We start from the raw sequence: 19501 nt of genomic DNA on the forward strand, positions 1-19501 counted from the left end.
ACAAAGGTGCCTTACCCATCCTCTGAGGGGACCCCAGGTGGGAACGCGGGTGCACAGGTCCCTCAGGACCCGGATGACAATGACACACGACTTCAGCCCATTGGCTCTGGCCTAGAGGAACAAAGCACAGGCTTTTCACACCAAGGCACCTCCCTGAACACAAGGCAAACATGAAAAACACAAGTCTCAGGGTGCTACTTTGTCAAGGGTAAACGGTGAACGTTCACAACCATCAAGTGTGTGGTCGGCAGCGACTTCACCGAGTGGACGAGAATGATGTTACTCTTGGCACAAAGCAGCAGCTACCCACCTACTCAGTCACAAGCCTCCTTTGGGGGTGTCAAATTTGTCTATGCGTGCTCCTTTAGCAACTGCACGCCTGCAGGTGCTAAGTCCAGCACGGTGCTCTTCAATGTTACCGAAACTTTATGGTGAAAATTAGCCAAGTTAAAACTTAGGAATTCTCTACCGAAAGACAAATAGAAGAACAAAATGCAAACCTGGAACCACTTGGCGTGTCGGAGGGACGCCAAGGCAGCAAGGCATTTCTGCCTGTCCAGAACGTCCGGGGGATCGTTGACTGATAGCGTTTCTATTCATGGATGGAATAAGAAGACAAGGTACAGTTTGACCAAGGGGTTTCTGTCAGGTGGAAAGGGGATGTGGCAGCTTCCTAAGGGGCAGCTGAGGCTCCCAGAATCTCAAGTCATCTCCACCCTTGACCAGGGAAGGAGACGCTCAAGTGCATTTAACTCTGCCCCAAGAGGAGATGGTAAAAATCAGAGGCCCCCTCCAAAAAAACAAAAAAACAAAAAACCAAAAAAACAACAATAAGAAAAACAAAAACAAAAGTGGGAAGTTACTCTAAAAGGAATAATCCCATGGGGGAGGGGGACAGATAGGTGGATCCTATCTTCTAGTAGAGACTATTACCTTGCTTCCTCCCCAGGATCTCCCAATAAATTAGCTATGCTAAAAAATTCATTAGCAAAAAACGAAAAACAAAACCAAAAACCAAAAACCAAAAAAAAAAAAAAAAAATAGGCAGGGGGTGGGGAGTAGAAATGCACTCCCTCTCTGCTTCCCACAGGCCTTCCCCTGAGGCGTCTATGGCAAAGGGGACCACCTCCGCCCACCAGGCAGGACTGCCCTAGCCCCAGCCCTTGACAGAGAGAGTCCTGTTGGTCAAAGGTCCAGCGTCCCTAAATTGATAAACTAGAAGGGCTCTGGTAGTAAATCAGGTATCGGAACCGAAGGTAATCAAAGAACAGCAACAAGGGCACGGCGTTAGCCTGTGCTGCAGCAAAACCGGAGCGTTTGTCGTTTCCGCCATCTGTGCATCAGGGGTTTGGATAAGGCCTGTCACCTTTACTTTGAGGTGTGAGAGTTGTGACTGAAAAACGTCCACCCAGCGATGTATGAGGAGCCCTGGGTGGACTTTGAATCGTGAAAGCATTATCACTGTCTGAGGTTCAGAGACTTGATTTGAAAATCACTCAATTGTTTAAAACTTTATCCAAAACTCTGCATCAGCTCTTTGCGTTTCAATCACTGCAACTGATAAAAGCAGCCAATGGAAGAGGACAAACGAAGAAGACCTCGGTTCTGCTGCAACACAAGCTGTTTGCACAAGTCCAACGTGATGCTCATGCAGAAACCATCTGGTTGTCTTCCATAATTTAAAAAGCCTATAATCACCAGGGACACACTTTTCCAAGGCCAGAGACTGGCTCAACAGAAAAAAATCACATTTAACACCGATGAGAACATCCAAGGATTAAGACAAACAAAAATGGTGCAATCCTCTAGGAAAAGTGCTACTCACTTTTAGTGCAACCGTTTTGTCAAACTCCCAGGACTGAAATCGAGTGGGAGATGTGATCTCAGAGTAAAAGGTGGTCAAAGCTACACCGCTATCCTTTTATCAAAGCAGTCTAAAACTGAATAGCACGTTTGAATCGTGAGGGAACACCAAGTTGCCAGTGTCCTGCTGGCCTTTCTCAGCCTCCCTACCTCCAGCTAATACTTTCTCCATTTCTTCTCTGACAACAGGGGATGTCAGGTGGATGGTCAGGGACAATGGAGGCTCTTTTGTGTTTTTTATCACAATCGCGGCATCGTCGACAGATTGGAGTATTTCGTACTTGTCATCTGTAACAGCCTACAAAAGAAAATGCAACTTTCAAACGCACTTTCCCCCCAAGGCTATCGATAGTTCTGTTTAGCTCCTGGTTACTACAGCAGACAGGCCAGTTTCTTGGACTGTGACTGACAGCAGTCCCTTCAGCTAGGGGTCAGAACCTCCCTCTTGCAGGACAGGTCTTTGGCCATCTTCCAGGTACTCCAAGGAGGAGGTGACTACTTAGAGGAGTGATTTTCACGGGAAGCTTTATAATGTAATGGTAAGAGAGTTTAGGGTCTGGGAGGAGATGAGGGTGTGAATCCTCATTTTGTTGCTTGGTTGTTGTGTAACTGGACAAATCACTTCATCTCATCAAGATTGTGGTTTCTAATTTGTAAAATGGACTTAGTGACACGGCCGACAGCACAAGGCTGCAGAGGACTTGAACCGGACACTCCGTGGAAAGCACAGCACCCAGCACAGAGTCGGCATCCAGCCACCGCTATTTCCACACCAGGCTGAGCAGCTATCACAGAATGCGGGATGATGGAAACTGTGTGCAGTAAAATAGTCTCATCATATGATGCCTATAAAAGCACACACTTGCTGCAAATGCACGTGTCTATAAGAGGACGTTCACAATTGTGACTTCTGCTTTCTTCTTTATACCAGTTTATATGCCTTGATCAAGAAAACTCGAGCGTTTTTGATTTTTTTCAAGAAAAACAAAGTAAATACATTACGGGGAGGACAAAGGCACTATGGAAAATCTAAGTTGACTTTTCTCCACCTCACCACTACGGACGCTCTGGGCCAGATCACTCTTGGTTGTAGGGCTGTCCTGTGCACTGGAGGACCTTGAGCAACATCTCCAGCCTCTATACCTAGGAGATGCCAGTAGCACCCAACTCCTCCTGCTGTGACAACTAAAACTACCTCTAGATTCGCCACATGTCCCCTGGGGTGCAAAATCTGCCCCAGTCAAAAAACACCAAGCTAAATTGATAAAAATATACTTTCTTTGTATCTATCTTTAAAGACTCTTCAAAAACTGTCTTTCCTTTAGAAACATTTACGTCAAATTAATTTTCTTCACTTAATATACTTTTTATAGACAAAGATTAAAATTAACTGATCAATTCTGACCTCTGTCCTGAATCCCCAGTTGTCAGTCACACGTGACAGTACGTACCTTCACACGTGACAGAACATACCTTCACACGTGAAAACGAACAGTGTGTCTAAGAGAGTCTTTACTTTCTTCTTTTGCTTATCCTGTCACTAAATCCAGGGTAAATGTGTCCCAAAGAGGCACTGAGTGGCAGTGACACTCAAGAGGTTCTGAAGCCCCAGACCTCACCAGCTGGGTATGTGGGGTCAGTTACTGAGCTCCCCACACCTCAGTCACATCTTCGAAAATACTTAGATGATAAAGTCCTATCTCAATCATTACGATGAAATGATAAAGAGCTCTTCTGGCCTAGAGTCTGGTGTAGTCAATGCTCAAGAAATGCCAGAGGCTATTATTTATGTAGTACTTTTGTAATGAGACAAATAAATCGGTTAAAAAAATTTTTTTATGTTCAGCTTTGCATCAGGGAGGAAGAGTCAACAACTGTGCTACCTATTCACCCACTCACCCGCCCATCCATCACTGGAGTCTGGACGTGAAGGTCATGCCCAGTGAGGCCCAAAAACAGTGCAGCCTTGTGCATGGCAGGCACTGGGCCCTTCTTGGCTGCCAGAGCATCTGGGTGGCTCTGCAGCGTCCTGCCTGTCACCTACAGAAGGTGTGAGCACAGCAGGCGCAAGGCTGGGTTTGGAGCGTGCCTCTTGGCGCACAGCGCGGTTGGGCACCTCTTCCCCTGACCACCCTCCAACCCCAGTGGTGGTGGTCACACTCACAGCGAGCTGGATGGCCAGGTTGTCAGCCACCTTGTCCAGGAGGGCGGTCGTGGGCTTCTCCTTACACAGCAGCACCAGCTCCAGGTCCAGGTCCCCCTTGAGCAGCAGGCCCTTTGCCACGAGGCCAACACGCATCACGCCCCTCAGGGTTCTAGTCACATGCTCTGCCTTCTGCTCCCTGAGGGACAGCCCAACACATGCTCAGTGAGAGATTCCATCTGGCCAGAACCCAGGGATCCTGGAAAGGCTGGAGTTTCTTAGAAAAGGAGGTGCTCAACCCTAGCCTGGCCAGTCTCCCTAGAAAGGAGAAAGGAAAAAACAAAACAAACACACAAACAAACAAAAAACAACCACCCTACAAAACCAACTTACCCGGCCCCTTCTTTGGTCTCGTCCTCTGGGGGCACATCCACATTCTCAGACTCGGCGTGATCGCCACTACCTTTCTCCTGCTCATCGATCCAGTCGGACACAGCCTTGAGAGCCCGCTCCGTGTGGGACACCATGTTCTGAACTGCCTCCAGCTCCTCTTGTGTCGGATAAACAGAAGAATGCTTTGCCATCACATGGCGATCATCATTCACAAAAATTCTCACTGGACGCTGGAAATGTGAAAAATTAGTTAAAAACAATGCAACTTGACGCTTATCTTTTAAGCTGTACAACTGAGAATTATTCATATGAAAATAAAACTATATGAACTTATCTGAAAGCCTGAGCAGGACAACCAAACATAACAGCTGTGCTTTCTCTAGGTGGTGGGAGGAAGGGGGCATTTACTTTACACGTTTCTATATTACTAGAATTGTTACACTATGTATTTGAAAAAAGTCCAATGAAAAATGATTACAGAATCAAATGCTTTGGGGATGCGAGACACTGAAGGGGATTAAGAGGAACAAACTATTAAGTATAAAATAGGCAAGTTACAAGGACACAATGAACAGGATTGGGAAGGTAGCCAATATTTTATAAAAACTTTATATGGAATATAATCTACAATAAGTTATCAAATTACTGTTGTACACCTGAAACTAATATGATATTGTAAGTCAACTACTTCAATTTAGAAAAAAGAATCCAATGCTTTGGGGCAACACTACAGACATTTTTGTACATGAATGAAGAAACCGTATCTATGATTAAGAAAAAAACTTTCTTACCATTTTTACTTCTTTTCCTGTAGTGTCTGGAAATCAAATTTTTCCTTATCTTTTCAAATTGTGACAGATTTCCTTGGTGTTATCAATACTTCAACTATCTATAAGATCAGAAAATCTTTTTAGTTTCACATATTTCATCAATGGATGAATCTTAGCAGTCAGATATTCAGCAGGATGCAAACGGCGCTGCCTCAGGAAGGAGGCCCGTCCACACAGCAGGACACATCTTTATTTCCAAGTAACCACTAAGCCACGGTACAAACAACTAATTATAAAATTCCATAAAAATGAAAACAGCTGGTTTCTAGATGGTGCGTCTCACTTCGGGCCCACACTCAGGTGATTTTTACTTTTTTAAAAATCCCTTTTTATCATATCTTTATATAAGTATGCCAATTTTTACAAATAAAAAATAAACCTTTTAACAAGCCTCCAGAAAATGGTACAGGTGAAAATGTTCAGCAAAATCTTGGTATTTGGAGAAGAAAGAGGGAAAGAGCTCTGGTCCTTGAGGGTAATGAAGAGATGGAAGGAAAGCAGGAAACAGAGGGGCTCAAAAGGCTTCTGTAAACTGGAGAGGCAAGAACCTTCTGAAACGTCAGGTGGATGTGGCCACTGCAGCGCATGGACACACACCTGTGGGTTCAATTCTGGAGTGGTTGAGACAACTGAAATACACAACAGAAGTCTTCAAGACAAACGTAGCTATAATTACAATTTTGGACTCTAAATAACATGCTGACTACAACCTACTCAATTCCCACTCTATGCAAACAGTCTGGTCCACACTGAAATCTTCCAAATGAGTAAACAACCAAAAAAACCCCATCAGCGTAATAGGCAACAGATGAATCCACCCATTCCCTCCAGCCACATAACAGCTAGCCCCTTGCATCCACACCAGTTACCAGCCAGGGCAGCAGGTTCATCTCTGAAACGCACCCCCTTCAAGGATAAACTCCGACATGACTAGCCAGAACAAGAATTTCCCACAATGCTTCAGGACTACTTAGCAATCTCATCGAAAACTTGAAGGGTTCCAAAGTAGAACCTGAAAATCTAAGGGTGGAATGACAGGCGATGTCCCTGCAGAGCCAGGCAAAAGGACAGGTGGCGTCAAATTCTTCTTGACATGGGAGGGAGGGAAGGGAGGAGTGGAGGACCAGTCCCTGGGCTCAGCTCCTGGCTGAGCCTGGGCCCTTGGTAGTCACCAAGTGGGAGCTTTTGCAAAGATGTGGGCCTGAAACTTTGCCAGCTGTGCCACTACATGTGTGGCCTTGAAGTTTCGTTGGAGTTTCCTTCTAACCTGCAACATGAATCTACTCCTCTACCTCTTCAAGGAGACTGTGAAAATTAAATGAATTGACCTATGGAAAGCATGGAGCATAAATCCCACAGACCCACAAAAACAGCACCAACTTCTGCTACAGACAAGATGTACATCACTGGCTGTTGTAGGGGCGGAGCACATGCAAAAGCACATCCTGTATTAAGGGAATAATTGTTCATTCAGTTAGGAACGAATGATATTACGGCTGTGTTTGAAAAGAACGTCTTTGGGGCTTCCCTTGTGGCGCAGTAGTTAAGAATCCATCTGCCATTGCAGGGGACACAGGTTCGATCCCTGGTCCGGGAAGATCCCACATGCCGCGGAGCATCTAAGCCCGTGTGCCACAACTACTGAAGCCTGCGCGCCTAGAGCCTGTGCTCTGCAACAAGAGAAGCCACCGCGATGAGAAGCCCGCGCATCACAACGAAGAGTAGCCCCCGCTCACCGCAACTAAAGCCCGCGCGCAGCAACGAAGACTCAATGCAGCTAAAATAAATAATGGCTTAAACTACATGCCTGGTATTTGCTCTAAAATACTCCAGTGAGGTGGTGAGTGGAGAAGGGAAAAGGATAAATCAACACTGGAAAATGTTGATACCTGCTGAAGATGAGGATGGGTATACTGGGATCATTTGTACATGTTTGAAAATTTCCATAATAGTTTTTGGGTTTTTTTAAAAGTGAGTAGTAAACAAGAATTCTTACAAAAGTGCAACCATGGCAGGTAATCTAAAATTTAAAGCAAAGCTCAGAAAACCAATTCTAAACTGACAAGAGGCAGGCCATCAGAAATCACAGCTGACTGGTGAGGAGCCCATGTTAAACAGCCCCCAGTCCTGGCCATATCTATACTGAAACTTCATCAATCTGATAATGAAGGATGATGTTTAAAACTGTATTTACTTATTCAAAAGTATTCAGCATGCACCTCCCCTGTGCCAGGCCTTGAGCTAGATGCTGGGACAGTGATGAACACAGCACGCAAGTCCCCCATTCCCGTGGACCTGGCCAGCGAGTGTACCCTAAAGGAGAAACGCCTTCCCTCCAAATCCAACATGGTGCCCAGAGCCAATGCATCACTGTACACTTACCACCTCTTCATTTTACATTCTTCCTCCACCACAGATATCAGATATAGAGACTCGAAAACAACAGAGCTTAAACTGAGATCCCAGGTGACTAAGACCTTTTTATTCAGGGTTTTGTAGGACCGATATTGTCTAAAATCTTCTAAAAGGAGCTCCTGGAAGAAATGGTTGATTTGGCACCTGATGCACAACTATGGTGGGTGAGCCTGGGTCAGGCTGCAGTGTCAGAAAGCAAGGAAACATGCACAGATTACTGCAGGCTTGTCCAAAGGACAACTGAGCTGACCTATGAAGACTTCCAGTGGCTACATTTGGGGCAACTATCAAAAAAGAAAAAGGAAAAAAAAAGCTACCCAGATGAAGTTCTCAAACTCAGCAAAACAGCCAAAACTCATCAGCGGTTGCCTCTGGGGGATGGTGGCAGGAAACACCTGGGAAGGGGTCCCGGTCATGGTCTACATCTTGGTAATACTGATGGGGACATGCAGTGGTCAAAATCCATTGAACTGGATATTCAAGATCTGTAGGTTTACTTCAAAAGAAAAAAAATGTAAATAAATACTGGACTCTAGTTAATATTTAGAGGAAAGACTACAACTTTCTGCTACTTTGAAAAGCATCGTAAAAATAGATTATGTTAATTATATTTCAATAAAATGAAGTGGACTGAAAGATGAAAAGAATAGAGATGGAGAGATATGTGAAACACAACTAAAGTCAGATGTCAATGGCATATAGGACTTCCCTGGTGGCACAGTGGTTAAGAATCCGCCTGCCAATGCAGGGAACATGGGTTCGAGCCCTGGTCCAGGAAGATCCCACATGCCGCAGAGCAACTAAGCCCGTGTGCCACAGCTACTGAGCCTGCGCTCTAGAGCCCTTGAGCCACAACTACTGAGCCCGCATGCCACAACTACTGAAGCCCGTGCACCTAGAACCCATGCTCCGCACTGAGAAGCCACCACAACAAGAAGCCCGCGCACTGCAATGAAGAGTAGCTCCCGCTCGCCACAACTAGAGAAAGCCCACACGCAGCCACGAAGACCCAACGCAGCCAAAAATAAATAAATAAAATAAAATGAAACATTAAAAAAAAAAAAAGATATTCACTGTGTAAAACATCAGCCCATCAAGCCCACTTGTGCACCCCCAAATGCTGTCTTCAGCAAACGTCCCGCAGCGAGGTCTCCATCTGCTGTCTTCACTGCTAAAACTCAGAGCATGGCTGTGGCCTGTGCTCCAGCAGGCTGCCTCACTTGAGAGGCAGGCCCAAGAAGGGACCCCTAAAGGGGTTCACTGGGCTGTGGCTAACTCTGACCACCACCCTTGGCCCATCTGCGATCCTTTCATCCCCTGGCCCTCCTCCCTCAGGCCAGGCCTTAGTGGCGATGGCTTTTGATTCAGGGGGACAAAGTGAGTAAGAATACTTATTCTGTGAACTAAAACAAACACGTAAAAACTGAAGTCAGGAATTCCCGGGCGGTCCAGCGGTTAGGCTTCTGTACTCTCAGTGCCGAGGGTACGAGTTCAGTCCCTGGTTGGGGAACTGAGATCTCACAATCCGCGAGGCAAAGCCAAAAATAAATAAATAATAAAAACTGGAGTCAGGACTTCCCTGGTGGCGCAGTAGTTGACAGTCTGCCTGCCGATGCAGGGGACACGGGTTCGTGCCCCAGTCCGGGAAGATCCCACATGCCGCGGAGCGGCTGGGCCCGTGAGCCATGGCCGCTGAGCCTGCACGTCAGGCTCCGCAACGGATGAGGCCACAACAGTGAGAGGCCCGCGTACCGCAAAACAAACAAACAAAAAACTGGAGTCAATACTTCTTTGCAGGGCAACAAAACCGGCCTCACTTGCCTCTGCGTGAGCCTTTATCTGTCATCCAAATCAGCCTCTTGGAAGCCAGCTGCTCCAGTCCTGAATACCAGAGAATCCACCTCATTTAACCTCCTTTTCAAGATTTTGAGGAACACTGCTGGCAAGAAACCCACAATACCCACCTATATATGCAACACTCCACTGCCCCCTGCCAATCTAACTTTAAACCCAAGCCTTGAAAGGCTCACAGAGCTGCTCCTGCAACCTCATTCAGGATTCAAACCAGGCCCAACTGAAGCCTGATATTTACCAGCCCAGCCTCTCTGAAAAGAAGTCCAAAAAAAGAACGAGTGAAGAGCGAAGAATCAGGATCTTAAACAACCTGTGTGGTTTTGGGATGTTCTAACATGCAGGGATCAGGTTTCTTTCTTTTGTTCTCAAAACCAGCCCACCCAGAGCACGCAGAGTTACAGAAGTTTAAACGACAGTACGCAGTGAGATGACCACCTCTCTGACCTCTCACTAACTGGAATATGCCGTTCATGACCACTTGCTGTTGGGAAAGAAACGTGCCCAAGTCAGCATGTGTGGATCAACACATGTCTGTAGAATGAATGAAGAGGTGTAGTGACAACACCCCAACAGGTATGGCCCCACCTATCTTCCAGAGTAAATTCCCCCATCCAGGGTACTTCACAAAACCTTAGAGTCCCAGTCACTCCTGGGAATGATCCCAAACTGGATGCTCCTCTTAAAGAGACCTAATTAGGCTTTAAAAGGTACAGGACCCAATCCTGGTTCCCTGACCTCTGGAGATATAATCCTATCCTGGAATGAGAAATGGAATAATACACACATACAACTTGTAAGTGACTCCTTAAGCTTTTACAGATTCACATCATCGAGGATATATGGAAAATAATTTTAACAAAGCAACCCAGCCAGAAGAGGCTAATCTAAAATCTGATTATGGATGCCACTGTGAGAAAATTTTCAATTCAAGACATATCTTAAGTCTAGTGCAATGGTTCCCAGTTCTGTCCCCCACAGTGCTTTTACTGGTCCATAGGGAGGTATAAAGTTAGGAATAAAGATGTTCACAAATATTTTCAATTTAAAGGACTGTCCTTGGGACTTCCCTGGTGGCGCAGTGGTTAAGAATCCGCCTGCCAGCGCATGGGACACGGGTTCTAGCCCTGGTCCAGAAAGATCCCACATGCCGTGGAGCACCTTAGCCCGTGCACCACAACTACTGAGTCCACGTGCCACAACTACTGAAGCCCACGCCTAGAGCCTATGCTCCACAACAAGAGAAGCCACTGCAACAAGAAGCCCGCGCACCGCAATGAAGAACAGCCCCCGCTCGCCACAACTAGAGAAAGCCCGCGTGCAGCCAACAAGACCCAACAAAGCCAAAAATAAAGAAAGGACCGTCCTTTATTCTAAACTTATTTTCTTCCTATATGTTCAGTATTAAAACATCCTTTTTTCTTATGAAAAGGTGGAGATGGAGTATGTTAATTAATTAAAAAGATATTTTAACTGGCAAATGCAGGTCGTTGCCTAAATTGCTTCTGGAACTATAACTGGTCTGTAAGACCCAGGCCTCCAGGCCCAATGACACGGTGGAACAGCCACAGGTCTCAGAAACAGAAGCCCCAGGTTTGTGCCCACCTGGGCTTTCCAACCTGGCCACTGTGGAACCTCCAACAAATCACTTTATCTTTTCAGAGCTCATTTCAAAAATGAGATTAAAACACTACCTACACCTCAGAGCCGCAAACAGTAAGGATTAAAGGTGACAAGGTGGAAAAATGCTCTATCAGCTGTAAAACTACAAATGCAACGTATTGAAGGAGTAATTTCAGCTACTCTTGGATGAACCAACAGAAATATTTTAACATCTGCCTGTGAAAAAACAATATTACAGCAAAAAGGTTTAATGTGACTCCAAGTGGGAATTATTAAACTCTTTTAGCAACATGCCCTTCAGGCAGCAAGGGGGGAAGGGAAGCCAGTTTAGAAATCCTTAAGAAGGAGGGGCAGGCAGAGGCAACCTTCCCCTGTGTTCCCATGGGAAAGCCTCAGATTTTTTTTTTTTAAAATTTATTTTATTTTATTTATTTTTGGCTGTGTTGGGTCTTCGTTGCTGCACGTGGGCTTTCTCTAGCTGCAGAGAGCAGGGGTTCTTCGTTTCGGTGCATGGGCTTCTCACTGCGGTGGATTCTCTTTGTTGTGGAGCACAGGCTCTAGGCCCATGGGCTTCACTAGCTTGTGGCCCGTGGGGTCAGTAACTGTGGTGCACGAGCTTAATTGCTCCACAGCATGTGGGATCTTACCGGGCCTGGGATTGAACCAGAGTCCCCTGCATTGACAGGCAGATTCTTAACCACTGAGCCACCAGGGAAATACCCAGTTTTTTAAAAAACTAGTTTCTAGTTAAGAAACAAAACAAAAAAATGGCTGGCTCTCAAAGGCTGTTAAATATTAACAACATGCAAACTGTGAATTATTTTAGTGGGTAAGTTTCTTTTTCAAATGAAACTTTTAAATTTTGAGATATTGTAGCTTCTCATGCAGCTGTAAGAAATAACAGCGAGATCCCCCATGTACACTACCCAGTTTCCCCCAATGGCAACATCTTGCAAACTCTAGAACAATATCACAACCGCAATCAGATACAGACTGCTGCTGTCACAAGGATCCCTCCTGTTGCCCTTTACAGTCACACTCACCTTCCAACTGTCCCCCCTCCCCAATGCCTAACCCCTAGCAACCACTAATCCTTTTAAGGTTTCTGTAATTTTAGCATTCCAAGAATGTTATATTAATGGAATTGTAAAGCATACAACTTTTCAGGATTGGCTTGTCTGTTGCAGCCTAACTGCCTCAAGATTCATCCAAGTTGTGTGTGTATTGACAGTTTGTTCTTTATTATTGCTAACTAGTATTCCATGATAAAGATGTACTATAGTTTAACCATTCACCCATTAAAGGACATCTGGGTGGGTTCTAGTTCTTGGCTGTTATAAATAAATATTAAGAGACACTATGAACCATGGGGCCAGGCTGGTCATTTCCATATTAGGGAAATTTAGACTGGTTTTTTTTGAATTATGAATAAACAGTAAGAATTATTAACCTGCAAAAGCTCTAAACGTACCACTGAAAAGCAAGCCTAACTTATCACATTCATCCTTTACACACACACACACCACACACACTCAGATAAAAGAAAGAAATCAGTTCAAAGGCAAGCAGCACAAAAGCAAGTGGCCTAGAAGATTATCCCAGTAAGACCTTACCCTTGAGCTTGAACCACAATCCTAATGGAAATCATATAAATGGCTGTTTCCAGGAAAATTACCATGAACCTCAAATTGCCAATAGCACCTCTTCTCACTAATCACCTAAGATTAAAAAAATAATCTGGAATAAATTTACAGACTCTAATAAAAGGACACACATTCAACTTTGTAAATGATCCTTTGTGATCTTATATGGACAAGAAAATATCCCTTGGACAGTAAACTCATTTTATTGTTAAAACTAGAGCCACGTTTTCAATTTCTTCATTATGTGGACATCCAATGAGAAGAGAAAAAAATTAAATTTCAACTGGACATCATTTCACAAAACATCTGAAAACAGCTGATGTTACAAGTCTGAATGAAGGACTTCCCTGGTGGTCCAGTGGCTAAGACTTGGCACTCCCAATGCAGGGGGCCCGGGTTTGATCCCTGGTCGGGGAACTAGATCCCAAATGCTGCAACTAAGAACCAATCTAACCAAATAAATAAATATTAATAAAAAAAAGTCTGACTGAATTTCCAGTTGCTATTTATAACAGTATCACCTAAAAAGTGATGTCTAAGAAAAATCCCACAGAGATTTAACAGAACATAACAATGGCAAGAAACAATTTCTTTTAGCAAGTCAGCACACTGACAAGCCTCCCCAACAAACATATGCCTACCCTGCTTTCAGTATTATTTCTGTAACACTGTTAGCACCACAGAGGCAGCACCAACTTACCCTAAATAACAAAGTAGGAGGGAAACTAGTGGCTTCAGACAAAATTGTCAAATGCTGCAGCAGAAGACTAAAGTCCGCCTCATCTCTTCAGGGCCACAACCCCATTTCACTAACCAACAGTGTGTAGGCTCCCATCAAACCACTATTTGCCTCTAATTCCGAACCCTGCCACTGGAAAAAGAAATCAAATCTTTCTTGCCCAGGACTTGGCTAAAATAAAATATAATATATAATAATATACAGAGGGACTTCCCTGGTGGTGCAGTGGTTAAGAATCCACCTGCCAATGCAGGGGACACAGGTTCGAACCCTGGTCCGGGAAGATCCCACATGCTGCAGAGCAACTAAGCCTGTGCGCCACAACTACTGAGCCTGCGCTCTAGACCCCACGAGCCACAACTACTGAAGCCCACACGCCTAGAGCCCATGCTCCGCCAACAAGCCACTGAAATGAGAAGCCCGTGCACCGCAAGAGTAGCCCCCGCCTGCTGCAACTAGAGGAAGCCTGCACGCAGCAACGAAGACCCAACACGGCCATAAATTAATAATAATAATACACAGAGCCTAAAAATCCTAACTCCTAAGAATATTCGATCAAAGCAACGTGCAAATCAAGTATCACCATTTTGTGGGCCATACCTGCTAATACTAGATGGTGACACTTTACACATCTTTCAAGACTGCACAAAGTTAAGCAACTTAATGACAAAACACAGCAGGAGGGCAAGTTTCCAGGGGGAAGGAATCATTCCTCTGAGATGTAAAAGGTGAAATCAGGAAGAACTGGAGAGAAAGATGAGAAAGGTAAGTAAGAGGGAGCTGCCTCAGCCCAAGGAAAACTTCTGAAGCCTTTTTCAAAACTGAGCACACAGGGCTTCCCTCGTGGTGCAGTGGTTAAGAATCCGCCTGCCCATGCAGGGGACACCGGTTCGAGCCCTGGTCGGGAAAGATCCCACATGCCGCGGAGCAACTAAGCCTGTGCGCCACAACTACTGAGCCTGCGCTCTAGAGCCCATGCACCACAACTATTGAGCCCATGCGCCACAAATACTGAAACTCGCACGCCTAGAGCCCATGCTCCGCAACAAGAGAAGCCACCGCAATGAGAAGCCCGCACACCGCAACTAAGACTAGTCCCTGCTCGCCGCAAATAAAAGAAAGCCCACATGCAGCAACGAGGACCCAATGCAGCCAAAAATAAATAAATAATTTTTAAAAAGTGAGCACACTTCCAACTCCCACACGCTGCTGAAGCCTACAAGTTCTGCCTATGTTTAACCAAAGAGAAGAGATTTATAGACTTGTTAAAGGCTCTTTCCTCATCAGCGACTCCACCTGTCCCTATGTGGCAAATTTAACCAGGGGAGCATGAGCACCATATTTGTGACATCAAAATATTAACAGCCAGTGGACTTCCCTGACGGTGCAGTAGTTAAGAATCCACCTGCAAATTCAGGGGACATGGGTTCGAGCCCTGGTCTGGGAAGATCCCACATTCTGCGGAGCAACTAAGCCCGTGCGCCACTACTGCTGAGCCTGCGCACTATGGCCCGCAAGCCACAGCTACTGAGCCCGTGTGCCACAACTACTGAAGCTGGCGTGCCTAGAGCCCGTGCTCCGCGATGACAAGCTACAGCAATGAGAAGCCTGCGCACCGCAATGAAGAGCAGCCCCCACTCGACGCAACTAGAGAAAGCCTACGCGCAACAACGAAGACCCAACACAGCCAAAAATAAATAAATTTAAAAAACCAAAGTGTTCTCCTTAAACTGAGAAAAGAAAAGATATTAATAGCCAGGACTTCCCTGGTGGCACAGTGGTTAAGAATCCGCCTGCCAATGCAGGGGACATAGGTTCGAGCCTTGGTCCGGGAAGATCCCACATGCCACGGAGCAACTAAGCCCGTGTGCCACAACTACTGAGCCTGCACTCTAGAGCCTGTGAGCCACAACTACTGAGCCCGCATGCCACAACTACTGAAGCCCATGCACCTAGAGCGTGTGCTCCACAAGAAGAGCCACCGCAATGAGAAGCCCGCGCACAACGAAGAGTAGCCCCCGATCACCACAACTAGAAAAAGCCTGCGCACTGCAATGAAGACCCAACGCAGACAAAAAGTAAAATTAAAAATACATAATATATGTGTATATTAGCAGCCACTCCTGCCAATATTTTTTTGTTTGTTTTGACAAGAAAATAATTTAAGAAAAATAAGAGACAGCCTTAGATTCCTCACTCCCAGGAATGTGGGCATCTCCTCGAGTACAGTGGAAGTAGTTAAAGGAATTTTTACCTACAGGCACTGGACAAGTTCAATCAGGAAAAAACAAAGAAAAACTGCAAATGATTAGGCACCACTCCACTCCACAAACAGGGAGATTCCCAGGCTGGCCCAAGCTTCAGCAGGGTAGGGAGACCCTGATAAATTAGTGCCCAGTGCTAGCAAAGCCAAGCCTGGCAGTAACTGCCTGCCTCCAATCAATTCAGACAACGCTAGAGTCTGCACAGATTCCATTCACAAATCCCAGGGACCAGGAGCTGTCCACAAGGCCAAGAGACAGCTCAGGGGTAAAGACCCAGGACTAGTGACAGGGATAGTAGCACCTACCAGTGCCCTGGGGCCTTTCCCCCCCCATTCCAGCTGTGAATGAGCCTCTGGTTCCCACATTTCATTCACAGTCTGAGCGGCTGCTGTAGCTACATCCCATGAGACCACACACAAAGCATAGTGGCAGCACTGTGAGCAATCCGTGGAGGAAAAGAGCCTAAAGTTGTAAATTTCAGTCCTAACTTCGGGTGACACCTTGTGTTTTCCCGTGGACTCCAAATATGCCAACCAGACCACTCATTTTAAAGCCATCACAGTCCTAAGCAATCATAAAAAGATTCAGAATCACTGAAATACCTGGGTCTGGAAAAGGCTAGCCAATGCTTCCTTGCTGATGGATCAGGTCCCCAAGGCAGAATCCCAAGCAACTTTCAAACAGTTTTGGAAATATTGAGAAGAGATGGCTTACTCTCCCTAGGTTTAGACAGTGAACTGGGGGAGAACATGCTGATCACTGTACACCCCAAATAATTCCCCCAGGCGGAGTATTACCCTGGACAGAACCTCAAGAGCAACCCCAAGAATCTGTCACTCAACTACTTGAGAAAATAAGGTAGAAAAGGGAAAGGGTTTCAAGCTCTCATGCTTGGGTCCCAATCTTGCAGATCACAGGACACTCAAATATCGCACCAGATCACAGTTTTGGGGTAGAATGAATGCCAAGTCCGAAGCAATCTGGAGAAAATTCAACATCAATGAAACACCTGAATTAAAAAGAAGAAAAGCTTAAACCCTCCGCCAAATCTGGCTCCTGATCTGGGGGAGGCCTAGGTAGCCAGAGATTTGGGAACCCCATGAAGCCTCCTTTGCAATCCAAATAATGACGGGGTTCCAGGGAGGGGGTCTGCCTCTGCCCCACGTAAGGACAAAGGAGGCGACGTTTCCCGCCTTGGGAACCTGGGACCCTCCTGGAACTCGGGGCGGGACTGGGACAAAGAGGAGGACAGATGGGAAGGGGGGTCGCCCCCGCAGCGCGGGTCAGGATGCTCCTGGCCGGAGGGGGGTGTGTGCTGCCGGCACGTGCGCGCGTGCGCGCGTAGCGCCACAACAGACAAAGCCCGGCCCGGGGGAGGCGGCGGCCGGGGGCCCGGTGCGCGCGCACCCCCCCGCGAGAGGCGCCGCCGCCGGCCGAGGGGCCGCGAGGGGGGGCGGATGCGCGCGCACCGGGCCCTCGCCGCCGCCATTTTGTTTCCTCGGCACAATGGGGGAGAGTAACGGCCGAGCGCGGGAGCAAGGCTGGCAAGGAAGGAATGAGCCAGGCGCCAGAGCGAGAGGACTGGGCGGAAGCGGGGAGCGCGGGGCGCCTCAGGCCTTGTCACCTCGACTCTTCAGCCGATCCCGCGCTGAGTGGGAGGAAGGGCGGGGGGAGGGGAGAGGCGGGAGCGGGCCCGGCCGCCGCCACATTGACTCTTACCTTGTCCGCGTCCCGTTCTCCGACCGCAGCCGCCGCCCTCCTGCCAGATCCCGCCGGGGTCTCGCCCCAAAAGCCACGCGGTGCGCACCGGGCTGCTGAGTCCAACTGCAATGGCGAGAAGAGGAGGAGGAGGAGCCGGAGCCGGGGCCGGGGGCGAGCGGGCGGGCGCGCGCCGGGGAGGTGCGGGGCCACGTGACCGGTCGGAGTCCCGCCCCTTCGCCGCCGCGTTGCCGCTCGACGCAGGCCCAGCCGGAGAGGGAAGGAGGGACAAAGAGAGATAAGGAGGTGGGCCCTAGTCACGTGACAGAACCGTAGGCGTTACGTGGCGTCGGAACGTTTCCCTCCCCTTTCCACGCCTCTACTTGATCATGTGACAGTGGCAAATTCAGCGTTCTCCTTGGCCACGTGACAAGGACCGTGGCGCCTTCCCGTTGTCGTATTGGTAGGCCTGCATCATGTGACAACATCGCGGCTCTTTTTTTCAATGGCGGTTTTTTGAGAGGCCATTACCACGTGAGGCAGGGCGAACGTCTGAGTCTCTCTGCGGTTGCTAGTTTACGCGCCTGCGCGGACGCCATCTTACACTCGTTGAAGTACGTTGGCGGAAACGGGAAGGAAGCTTGCGCGTGAGCGTACTCATAGTGGCTTGTTCTCGGTAGAGGAGGTTCGGCCTCCAATCGAGGGATTACCGCGGAACTTACTCCCCACTGTCCGCATCTCCTGCGAGAGGCCGAGCAGACTCGAGGTGCGTGTGCGAGGAAAGGACGGGCCGAGCTCCTCGTTGCTGCCCCGGGACTGGTGCCAAGCGAGCGCCCCGGGTCTTTGGTGTTAAAACTTTATCCGGTGTAGCGCCCAGCCGGATTGCCGAGCTTCTGAAGGGCAGAACCGAGTTGGCCGGGATCTTCCAGCCGCCCACTCACAGATGGAGAAACGGACGCCCGAACCAGAAAAAAACCCAACTGGAGACTTAACGGTCTTTGGTGGGAGAGCTGGGGCTGCGACAGAGATGCTCGGCCAACCACTTCTCAGGGCTCATAAGTAAAGCTACCGGGGACCGAGCGCCTTTTCTTTACAAGCCTGGTGTCGTTGAATCCTCCCGAGCGCTTCGTGAGATCCCCGATGTACAACCTATGCATAAACTAAACGCCACTCATCTCCAGTGTCAGGATCAAGTTGGCGCTCGACAGGCGTCGTTGTTAGGCAGGTTGTCGTGTGCGAGTCTGTGATTCAGACTGCCGAGATTTGGAGCAAGGAGTAGTTCAAAAGCTTTCCTTCCTAAAGAAGGCGAGAAGTTCAAAACTTACGGCCTAATGACGGATTTTCCTTGCAAAAACGTAGGGATGGTGCAGCTAAATTGTTAAGAATGCAAGATCCAGGGTCGCACTAGGTTTGAGTCTCCCGGTGTGACCAAGAATAGTGCCCCTCCCTGAGCCTCCGTTTTGTTATCTACAAAATGGTGATGATTTATTTTCTTAAAAGCACCTGGCACAATTCTTTGTGCAGAACAAATGCCCCAAAATGATAGTTGTTACTAACAAGGTAAGGTGTAAAAATGTGATTACAGAATGAGTGCATGCTGTACCTATCACTTTTCATTTTTGTTTACACTTAGATCTTGAACCAATAATCTATTCATACGATATAAATAAAATGTAAAATGTGCAAAACGATGTGAGAAAACAAAGTCAATTTGTCTCCTCCAGACACCCTCCTTTTTGGCAACCATTGTAAAGTTTTTTGTGTGTATCTCTCCAGAGATGTTTTAGTTCCAGAGATGCTTAATTATGTTTTTATTAGAGTTTCTCGTAAATAATAGACGCTCTGCATCTTGCTTTTTTTCCCCCGACTTGGAGATCTTTCTTTAAATAAAGCTTGAGATTGAAAAAAGTTTTGGTTAAATTAATGGGGCAGTATTCAGACAAAATTAGCTAAAATAAATTTAATTGTTCAAGGTCACCATGACAATAAAGGTGATAACTTGGCTTTAACACTGAGTTAGAGATCAGCTATTCCTCTGC

At 47.0% G+C, this 19501-nt stretch overlaps 1 protein-coding gene across 4 annotated transcripts in view; it reads right to left on the bottom strand.

The window, feature by feature from the left end:
- ILF3 (interleukin enhancer binding factor 3) overlaps window positions 1–19501 on the bottom strand; it is a 34368-nt gene extending 14867 nt beyond the window's left edge. For 2 of the 4 annotated variants that reach the window (XM_079915526.1, XM_079915525.1), the window contains exons 1-7: window positions 17484–19495; window positions 5191–5288; window positions 4400–4629; window positions 4028–4205; window positions 2014–2161; window positions 501–592; window positions 16–111 (exon numbers count right to left, since the gene is read on the bottom strand). In XM_079915526.1, the coding sequence (XP_079771652.1) occupies window positions 16–111; window positions 501–592; window positions 2014–2161; window positions 4028–4205; window positions 4400–4629; window positions 5191–5193 (747 nt within the window). In that variant the 5' untranslated portion in view covers window positions 5194–5288; window positions 17484–19495. Of the gene's footprint in view, window positions 1–15; window positions 112–500; window positions 593–2013; window positions 2162–4027; window positions 4206–4399; window positions 4630–5190; window positions 5289–17483 lie in introns of all 4 variants that reach the window. The other 2 variants (XM_079915523.1, XM_079915524.1) reach the window with 2 other exon arrangements.

The sequence above is a fragment of the Stenella coeruleoalba genome, assembly GCF_951394435.1.
Source record: "Stenella coeruleoalba genome assembly, chromosome: 3".
Classification (NCBI taxonomy): Eukaryota; Metazoa; Chordata; class Mammalia; order Artiodactyla; family Delphinidae; genus Stenella; species Stenella coeruleoalba.